Source organism: Lipotes vexillifer, unplaced genomic scaffold (genome assembly GCF_000442215.2).
Source record: "Lipotes vexillifer unplaced genomic scaffold, Lipotes_vexillifer_v1.1 scaffold252, whole genome shotgun sequence".
Lineage (NCBI taxonomy): Eukaryota > Metazoa > Chordata > Mammalia > Artiodactyla > Lipotidae > Lipotes > Lipotes vexillifer.
In genome coordinates, this window is record NW_006773367.1 from 1,889,780 (window position 1) to 1,900,245 (window position 10,466).

The following is a 10,466-nucleotide window of genomic DNA, read 5'->3' on the forward strand; positions in this document are numbered from 1 at the left end:
TGGGTGGGGGAGGGCGGCGGCGGCGGTCTAAAGCCCAAGGGACCTGGGCGTTTAGAGGGCTGCCTGGACCTCCCAGGGCGGTGCCCAGAGGCCAAGCTCAGTGAGGAGAGCTCTTGACCCCCCAGGCCACTGTCCCCCTCGCCCTCCCTGGCTGGGCCCTGGGGGTTTACAAGGCAGAAGGCTGGGGCCACTCACGGGCGAGGTTTTATAGGTCTTTTCCATCCTTTGGTGCTGTCTGGGAGATTGATTGGCTAACGAGGTATTTCTGTTCCAGTCTGATGACTAGAGAGGGTGTGAGAAAAAAGAGGGAGGAGGCTGTCAGCCAAGCCTGGGGGCGGAAGGAAGTTACCATAAAACTACAGACGTTCCCAGTGGTTCCCAGGACCAGCACAGTCTGCCGAGAGCCTCCTGCCTGGATGGTGGTTGGGCATCCGGGCACCCTGGCATCGGAGCATCAGAGCAGAGGCAGACCCGGCCCTGGTGGGAGGACCAGCCAGAGGAGCCCGCTCTTGCGGGCTGGGCCTGAGAAAGGGGGCCGGTGATGGTACCAGAACCCCGTGCTGGTCTGCGTGTGCGTGTTTGGGAATGCGAGTCAGAGTGCAGAAATGCAGATAAAGGCCCCTCTGACCACACATTATGCCTAGTCCAGACAGCTCCCATAAAACTAATCTGGGCCCTGCCAAGTGTCGTTTGAGATAATACGAGTTCAGGGATTTGGCTCCTCGGTCCCAAGGACTGAAATGGGACGAACTGCTCCAGAGACCTGTCCGCGGCCTCCTGTGTCACCCGCCTAGGCCCCCAGCCTTTTCTGGCTGCTCACCACCGCCCAGGCGGCTGAGGGGGGCCGGCTGGGGCTCCCTTGCAGGATGCCCACCTTGGGGGGCAGAGCTCTGCCCCGCCGGGGAGCCTTGCGCCTGCTTCCCAAACAGCTCCTCTGTGGCTTTGCCTGGGAAGCAGAGGGGACTGGGCACACGTTGCGGTTTCTGTTTTCTTAAGCCTTCGTGCTCTTTCTGCCTGTAATTTCCTCCAGCTCTGGCCTTTGGGGATGGTTCCACCACTGAAAACCTGGCCCAGAAGGTGTTCTTACCTGTGGGGTGGAGGAGGTGCTGAAACTGCCTGCCGTTGGGCCCTAACTACACTGCCTGGAGTTCCAAGTTCGGAAAGTTCATTTCCGCTCTAGTAGGCTGTCCTTATCACACGAGGTCTGGCAGGACTGGCCTTGGAAGCAGAAGCGTGTGTCCTAAGACTGGTGAGGACGTTCTTGGTAAGATTAGAAAAGCAGGAGTGATGCCTCGGGTTTTCACGTTCTGACTGCAAGATTTAAGTTTCCCAGGACTTTGACATCAGTTAACGTCTAAGGAGGGAGGCTCAAGACAATGTGAATTATAGGGATAAATCAGCAGTTAGATAGGAGCCAATTTTAGAGTTTGCCGATGAGACAGTACAGGTACAATGGTGCCCTTAGGTTGGGTTGTAAAGAAAAGATGTAAGGGAAAGGACTTGTAGCTTTATGATTTTATCTGCTTTAATAAATTAAATGATAACGTTGAGGGAGAGAGAACTGCAGAAATTGTGGCTTCAGCGCAGCTGGGGGTGGAGAAGGCGTTTTGTAGAGCAAGAGAGTGATTATTAGTGATGGCAGAAGCTGGGCAGATGGACAGACAGATTGACATCAGGGGAGTTGGGTCATGGCCCGCAGACTGCCCCAACTGGGGGGAACCAAAGCCCCGGTCCTCAGGCCACCCTCCCTCTAGGTCGGGGTACCTCTCCTTTTTCTAGAAAACTCTCTGTCCAGTACTAGAACATAAGTCCTATAAATAGGCTGTAAAGGTGCCACCGTGCTGGTGGCAGAGCAGGGGGCGCCAGTGCAGGGGTCTCCTTTCTGAGTTACAGGTGGGGATGGAGGCCTCCTTTTCTCTGCAGCGTCATTTAACAGTGAGTCTCTCTTGGAACAGACAAATACAAATCTTCCTTCACACACTGATGATTATAAATTCTTTTTGCACACATCACAGATAATAAACAGTATGTCAACAAAAAGCGCACGCTGCCCCACCTCGTCCTGCCCCTCCTCCAAGGCCACTGCTGTGAGGAGAGTGGCGGCGGAGACTGAGGCGGTGCCCCAGCACACGTGCGTGCCCGGCAGGGTGTACACCGCTCTTTCAGTGGCTCCATTGTCTGGACATCACACAGCTCAAGAGGCAGTGGTCACAGTCTCCTTAGGTCCTTTTGTTCAGCTCCCAGCCCTGCTAGATATCACCTGTGTAACCTCTTTGGGCTTTGGTTTCCTCATCTATAAACCATGGACAACTTCGTTAGGTGGTTGTGAGAATTAAATGAATTAATTTATGTAAAACTCTGATAACAGGGCCTGGCATCAACTATAAAGGTATGTGTTACCCTTTGATTGTTGGTTTACTTTATTCAACCAGCCGTCTACTGATGAACCTGTGAGTTGTTTCCAGTGGGGAGGGGGAGGGGGAGGCCAGGGGCTGAAATCAGGGTTTATGTGAAAGTCTGCCAACCACACAGGTGAGCAAGAAATTCTTAATGAAATACAAGAAGATTCTTTCTACATTTTGGGAGTAGGGAAGTCTTGATTTTATAAACTAATTTTGTACTTATCTGAGTAATAGACTGTCTTCTCATAGTGGCAGCAGCCTTCCAACCACCCTCGTCCCTCCTCTTTTTCCAAGCAGAACTGCTAGTTTTCTCTGGAGAAAACCCACAGCCCCAGAGAGGAAACCTCCAGATACTTTGGTAAAGAAAGAGGGCTAGGCATTTTTGTGTGTGTTTATTATTATCTAAGGAGTAGAGCTCCAACGTGATTTCTCAGCACCATCTTTCCCTGTTGATGGAAATGCCTTTACCGTATATTAAATCCCTGTATGGACTAATTCAACAAATATTGGGCACCTGTTGTATGCCTGGAACTGTTCCAGGCACTTGTATTGGGGATGGTCAGGTATATAAGTTAGACTACGTGGGGTCTAGAAGGTGTTATGTGTTAGGGACAAAAGCTGAGGGGTGGAGAGTGGGGTGCCACTGGAGACGGGGGCGTCAGGCCATATGGAGGTGGTGACGTGAGCAGGTGAGGGATGGCCGTGCATGTCTGGGGAAGGTGTGTGTGCAGGACAGCGCATGCAAAGGCCCTGGGCCCCTGTGGCTGGAACAGGTGGGTGCGTGAAGGGGTCACAGAGAATATTAGGTGGTGAAGTCAGAGACTAAAAGGGGGCCCATACTGTGTAGGGCCTTGAAAGCCATTTTAAAAGTGTTGAGTTTTACTGAATGAAGACGGGAGCTTTTGTCGTGCTCTGATCAGGGGTGTGGCGTGATGGCACCAGCAAGGGATCGCTGAGATGCTGCAGAGGGGCCAGGGCGGCGGCGGGGAGAGCAGGCAGATGCTGGTGTCTGCGAGGAGGGCAAGGAACGGTCTGATCCAGCGACGTCCTAGTGACTCAGACGTGGGGGTGAGAGAGGAGTGAAAAATAACTACAGAATTGGGCCTGAGTCCCTGGAAAGACGGGCCGGCCATCGACTGACTTAGGAAGACTGGTTTTGGGTCAGGGGGCTGGTGGCATCAGCTTTGGACGTGTTAGTTTGACATGGTCACCTGACCTCCCAGTGGAAACAGCCGCTGGGCCGTGGGTGTTCAGGTCTGCGGTCTGGGGAGGGTGCGGCCCCTCTGCACAGAGGTGGCTCGTGGGAAGCCCAGCAGAGTGAGGGTACACGTGGTGGTGGCCCGGGCACACCCGCCAGGCCGGGCACACCCGCCAGGGGTTGAGCAGGGCCCAGCCGCCTCAGGCTGAGGGGAAGCCCTGGAATGTTCCAGCAGCCAGAGGAAGCTGTCAGGGAGGACGGAGACCCAGTGGGTCAGGTACTGCCCAGGCTGGTGCAGGAGGCCTGAGAATGGTTGGCTGGAGCCCCAAGGAGGGCCCTCGTCATGAGTCGAGCTTTAGAATATGTGCGTACTCTTCGTTATACTACATCACACTTCACTTTCAGGATTTTCCTGGCTGTTCTTGAACGTTTATTTTTCCATATGAATTTTGGAGTCAGATCGTCTAGTTCTCCTATTAGGATTCTATTAAGTCTAATTTATATCTCTAAGACAGTTACTGTTTCTATTCAGGATATCTTTCCAGAAGGAAAGAACCACCAGTTAGCAGTGGTTCTCAACTTGGCAATGTCTGGACAAAGTTTCGATTGTCGCTCCTAGGCTGGCACCTAGCTCAAGAGAGGGTGGGATCAAGCCGCCGCCACAGAGACTTACCCAGTCCCCAGGGTAGTAGCGCCACACTGGAGAAGCCTAGCCTCAAATGCCTGCACGCTGGCTTTCTGCTAAGGGCCCTCGTCTTCCTTTCCTTACTGAGTAGAGTATCAGGCTGCTGCATGGCACTCATCCTTCTGCAGTGCTCGAGAAGAGTAGACAATATGTAGTGTTGCGGACGTTTTTAATTCTCTTCCGCCGCCCAGGCTCTGGCCCCTTCCTGTCTGTGTGAGATGCAGTTGGCGGTATCCAGTACCTTCACAGGAGTGAAACCAGCTCCACACTTGCTTTCCCAGCTCCCCTTACAGCCTAAGTGCGGGTGGGGGACCTGGGCTTCTCTAGTCAGATGCAGCAGCCGGGACTGTGGCCAGCCCTTCAAAGAGCGGGGTGCAGGGGCCTGTCTCGCCACTGAAGGTTGCAGACCTTGCAGGACGAGCTACAAAGGTTGCAGAATTCAGTGACAGCAGCAGCAGCAATTTCCTCACCAGGCCACTCTGAAGCTGGGTTTTGGGCACTGCTGCTGGCTGGCTAGAGCTAAGCCTTGTCTGCCTGACAATTCTGTGGGCTTTTAAATACTCTTTGGATTGCTTCCCTTTTGCTTTCAACATCGTGTCTGTTTCTGTTGCTTGCAACCAAGAATCCTGACTGATTCACCTGGATTCATCACATTGTGAGAAACACCAGAGGTCGAAATTTTCAACGTTGATTTATGAGACTTTCTACTTCTACAGAAAAGCTAAGAAGTGTGAAACTTTCAGTATCCAAGCGTGCAAGCTTCCTACCCAAAACACCAAGTACAATAAGCTATCTCACAGTTATGTCAGTACTGGGGAAAAAGGGAAGGTCCTACATTGTCAGCTTCCTTTATTACTGTCGGTCTGTATATGAGAGAGATGATTTGGACCCATGCTATAAACAAACTGTGGACTTGAATTTTACAAGAAGGCTTTAAGACACATTTATTTTGCCTTAATTTTGGTTCTTTAGGAGTGAGATGGTTTAGTGATGATTAATAACTTAGGATTGTTTGACGAAATCCATGTCAAACCCAGTGTCAGGCAGAGGAAGGATGCCATCACCAGCAGCGCTGGCTGTGGGTGACGTGGTGATGGGCTGGCAGTGGAAGAGGAAGGCAAGGACAGCAACACAGTCAAGTTCATTCTCTTCCTCCTTGGAGCACAATTTGGATTCCTTGCCGAATAAGGAAGAACATTCCTCACGTACGTTCTCACTGTGCAAACACCGGGCCCCTTTGGGTAACACAGGGACAGGCTCAGTTTAGATTTTCCTCGCATTTCTGCCCACTGCCCAGGTCCGCATCCTCTCCAGGCATCCCTTTCCAGTCCCTGTCCTTGACTCCTCCACTTCGATGGAAAATGTAGCTTTCTGCTGGCCTCTGGAAGAGCTCCCATTTTTGTCTAGTACCCTTGTCCCAGCAAGAACGGGGCCGAGAACGGGGCCGAATGAAGAAGCCGGAGCCCAGGAACGCCCGGACAGGGGCTTGTCCCCAGGTGCCCTCTGCTGTCTCAGGTGCCTCCTGGACAAGGTAAGAGGCCCTCGGCGCCTGGTGTCAGGAAGCAGAGTGATCGTCCAGAAAACCCACGCGGGCTGCTTGCAGTAAAACCGGGAGCGGCCAGGGTCCTGTGGGAGCCACGGGACGCGTGCTTCAAGGATGAGTGGAGCCGCGGGCCGAGTCCCTCCTTCCTGACACCCAGGGGAGCCAGGGGAGGCCGGAGCGCCAGGGCCATGAGTCTGAAACAGCAGAACAAGCAAGAGTGTGGGCTGTGCTTTGTCAGCTGCATTCCCTCTTGAGAAATGGGGGAAACAATGTGTAGATCAATTCAACTTACACTCAGTGGTAATGTTTAAGTCTGGCTTAAAGGGAAAAAAGGGTATATATGTATGACGCATTTCATTTGGTTTTAGCAGCTCCTGCTCACTGCCTGCCCTACAGTCACTCTCCTTGGCAGTTTTCAGTCATCTGGTGGCAAGATTCCCAGGCCTAGAGATAAACCACAGTTGGTCTTTTCCAGGGGCAGACCCATCTAGGTTTTGTGAGACCTGAAGCTTCCATAATTGGGGAGTAGAGGGAAGCTTTCTCTGAGAAAGATAATACTTAACGAATACAAAATTAGGTGCCGTGTGACTTTTTATTTAGAGCGACAAACTATAAAACAAATTACAGATTTGAAAAAGCTAACAAATTCTACAAACATCATGAAGTCCTGATGAATAACATAACCTCTGTATTAATGGGTGGTCATTGATGCCTTTTCTCCTCTGTATTAATGGGTGGTCATTAATGCCTTTTCTCCCTATAGTTTTTGGCTCTGTCCTCTCTGATCCAAGTCCAAGGCTCAGGAGAACGTTAGAGGCTTTGTAAAGGAATTGGGAAATACTACAAACAGACTGAGGTAAGGTCAGGACAGGAAGGGATTTTCCAGAAATGCAGCTTAAACAATCTGAGATAACCGTCTTGTTTTTATTGTTTGCTGTGAAATACAGTGTGAATGGATGTCCACGTGGAAGCACACTCCCCACAGGGAGGTCTGCTTCCCAGTGGCCGCTCGGTTTAGGGGTTACTCACTGCCACCAAACTAAGCCCTTTTCTTCATGTCCACAGAGGTTGGTCACAGCTTCCCTGGCAAAAGCCAACATAGGAGAGGCGTCCTCAACACCAAGGGAAGCATATGATGATGGCACTTGTGATAAAAGTATTTTAACAATATACCTTTCATACTGTAACATTTCTCTAAAGAAAGGCTCAGGTCAGAAGGTCTTGGAACTTTCCAGATCTTCAGGTGGATCCACATACCAAAACAAGTAACTCCCCTAAAAGCTCAACCTCTAATACATCAAAACTCTACTTATACCTCAAACAGGAGCCAAGAATGAGGGAAGTTCAGAGATGACTGATGCAGAAATCCAAGTGAGAAAAGTCTGGACTCACTCGACAAACAGATCATACACAAAAGAGCAAAAGAATAAACCGGAAAGGAAAAAAATATCTTCAACTGATGTGAAATAAATATTAATGTTGGCGTTGCCAATTTTTTTTTTAAATAAATGTACTTATTTATTTATTTTTGGCTGCATTGGCTCTTCTTTGCTGCACGCAGTCTTTCTCTAGTTGTGGTAAGCGGGGGCTACCCTTCGTTGCAGTGCGCGGGCTTCTCTTGTTGCAGAGCATGGGCTCTAGGTGCGCGGGCTCAGTAGTTGTGGCTCGCGCGGCTCTAGAGCACAGGCTCAGTAGTTGTGGCACACCCACTTGGCTGCTCTGCAGCATGTGGGATCTTCCTGGACCAGGGCTCGAACCCATGTCCCCTGCATTGGCAGGCAGATTCTTTTTTTTTTTTTTTTGCCGTACACGCAGGCCTCTCACTGTTGTGGCCTCTCCCGTGGCAAAGCACAGGCTCCGGACGCGCAGGCTCAGCGGCCATGGCTCACAGGCCCAGCCGCTCCGCGGCACGTGGGATCTTCCCGGACCGGGGCACGAACCCGCGTCCCCTGCATCGGCAGGCGGACTCTCAACCACTGCGCCACCAGGGAAGCCCGGCAGGCAGATTCTTAACCACTGTGCCACCAGGGAAGTCCCCAATTCTTTATTAGAAGTTTCCAATTCCCATTTTAATTAGTAGAGAACTGACACATAATCTCTTCCAATGTTTCTAGAACACATCCTGTACCCTCCCGTCAGCCACCTTTGAGGTAATATGAGCTCTTTTGGTAACAGCCAGTGCTTAGCCAGTATAAAGCAAAAAGCCCCAAAGCTGGCTTTATTTCATTGCTAAGCAGTGTTGCCACCCCGTCACCACTACTTGCTACTGGGCTTGGGTGGGCTCTGCTCAGGGGGCACAGGAGGGAAACTTGAGGGATCCTGAATATCTTGGATGAAGAACGTCTTAGGGGAGCAAGAGAGTATCCCGGTGGATAAGACGAAATACGAGTAACAATTACAGGACTTCTTAAAAAAGAGATCTGTGGAAAACAGCTAAGTTACTTTCTAAATTGATCAGTGGTTCATGACCAATTTCTTGGTCCAAAGAGTTTGAAACATCCAAATAATAGTTGTGCATCTTGGTTTGATATGGGGGGGGGGGCAGGGAAGGAAATAAAAATCTGTTCTCCCATCCAAGCCTTTTCTTGAGTGATTCTCTAATCGACATCCGGGCTGAACAGGCACAGGGAATGCTGAACCATAATCCCGTCATTAGTGAGTAAATCTCACTGAATTCAGGCTGAAGCACCTGACTTCTCATTTTGTAAAATATGTACTACCAGATTTTGCCAAGATGTTTATGGCTCATTCTTGCAACTCAAAGAGGGAATGCATTTGACAAACAGAGGCCATAAGAAGCGGCCCCACCATTTCCTCGCGTAGCCTCCCTGGTTAACTGGCCTGGGCTAGGCTTGCCCACGCAGCTCTGCAAGGAGCTCTCTGGCCAGTTTTCTCGACCTAGGGGCTTCCACACAAAGGTGGTCCCATCTGTACAAGGTCTGGTCCAGAAAGCCAATAATCTCGTGCATTACTGCATCAGTCTGAGCCATCTGCAATGAGGACAGAAGAGAAGGCAAATTAAAACACTTTCCAGACAGATTCATCTCTTCGTCCAGTGGACCAACTGTAACCATCCCGTCCCCAAAAAGCACCTGCATGCCTATCAGCTCCAAAGGGCTCTGGTTTTGTCTTCAAGGTGATTAGCAAAGCCAGTGTGTTCTCAGAGGTGGGCCATCTAGTGAGCAGAGCCATTTCCTAATGCTGGCCCTCTCAGACCCACAGCGGCTACAGACAAATGCTGTTTCTTGGAACACCCATCACAAGCTTTGGGGTTATTTGCCGTGGGGAGCAGAGGCCAATGAGCATGCTGTGGCCTGACTTCCTGCGAAAAGCTCACACTACTATGAGAATTGGAAAATGCTGAAAAGAGAGTGCCACCTGTTCTTACACAAACAGCTTTATAAATGGCATTCTTGGGCTAGCGGCAGGCCCACTTGTTTGTTAATAGGCACCTAAGGTTTTAACACTTGATTCTTAAGGGAAGCAGGAAACACAGGAACTGTTAGTTCTGCTAAATACAGCCTTAGCTCTTGGTACCCCTAAAGGGAGGATAAGAATCTAACGATTTATCTGCGTGGAGAATTTACTGTGATTTTTTTTTTTAGACACAAGCATATTGAGAACCTCTGTTTTTGAGAGTAGTCCACATATTCATTCCTTTTTTCTTTTAAATATGGAACGCTTCAGGAATTTGCATGTCATCCTTGCACAGGGGCCATGCGAATCGTCTCTGTGTCCTTCCAATTTTAGTCTATGTGCTGCCAAAGTGAGCACCACATGTTTGTTTTTCATGTGTGAATCAAATATTTAAGTAGCCTGAGTAGCCCAAGGTCAGCTCCTCCTCTGTGTCCACACTGGGCCCATCTGGTAGGGTGACCAGCCGCCCTGGTCCACCCGGGACTCTCCTAGGGCCCAGGACAGCCTTTAAGCCCAGGCCACCCCTGGCCATGAGTCAAGGCAGACTCTCACTGCAGCACGGATACTGAGTGGCAGCGGGGGAAGCCCTGGGCCCCCTGGACAGCACTGGTGCTCCGCGGCCATCTACTGGCAGTGGCCCAAGCTGAGAGGGCTCTGCTGGGGTCAGGGGGCAGGCTGCCAGCCTGGGTGGGGTTCACCGTGGCTCTTGGTGTCTACAGAATCCTTTCTTGGTTTTACTCAGAAGTCACAGATGCTGTAGATGACTTTACGGATGAAACAACATGAGCTTCCCTGGGACGCCTTAGAAGAGTTAATTTAGTACCTCAGACCCAAGTGGGGGGAAGATTGCCTCCCGCTCCAGTGCCCAGGGACCACGGGGGCTCCTCAGAGCCGGGCGCGGGGCAGCGGTGCCATCACTGACCCTCTTTACAAGCCACCTCAATGCCCGTGTTCCACTCCGGGTCTCCGGTCACATACAAACCCCACCTCACTGCCACTGAGGGAGGGGAAGCCACGTCCTGCAGGGTTCAGCTGAGGGCATCCTTGTGGAGGTCAAATTCATTTTGAGCTCAACAATTACAGAACTGAACGCTATATTTCAGATTCTGGCTAACTTTTGGCTGTTACTGCTGTGGTCCAGCAACAGAAGACAGAAGGAGAGGGAGAGAGAAACGTGAACTCAGGGCAGGGCGCGGGGCAGCAGGCATCCGGGCACCAGCC

The 10,466-nt window shown here is 51.0% G+C and overlaps 1 protein-coding gene across 1 annotated transcript in view; it reads right to left on the reverse strand.

Annotated features, from left to right (window-relative positions):
* Nucleotides 1-3,652: 3,652 nt before the first annotated feature.
* The window catches only part of FANCC (FA complementation group C), a 182,870-nt gene continuing 176,056 nt past the window's right edge, over nucleotides 3,653-10,466 (reverse strand). Inside the window, 2 exon segments of the mRNA XM_007448302.1 lie at nucleotides 3,653-3,845; nucleotides 8,637-8,818. Coding sequence (XP_007448364.1) covers nucleotides 3,653-3,845; nucleotides 8,637-8,818 — 375 coding nt within the window.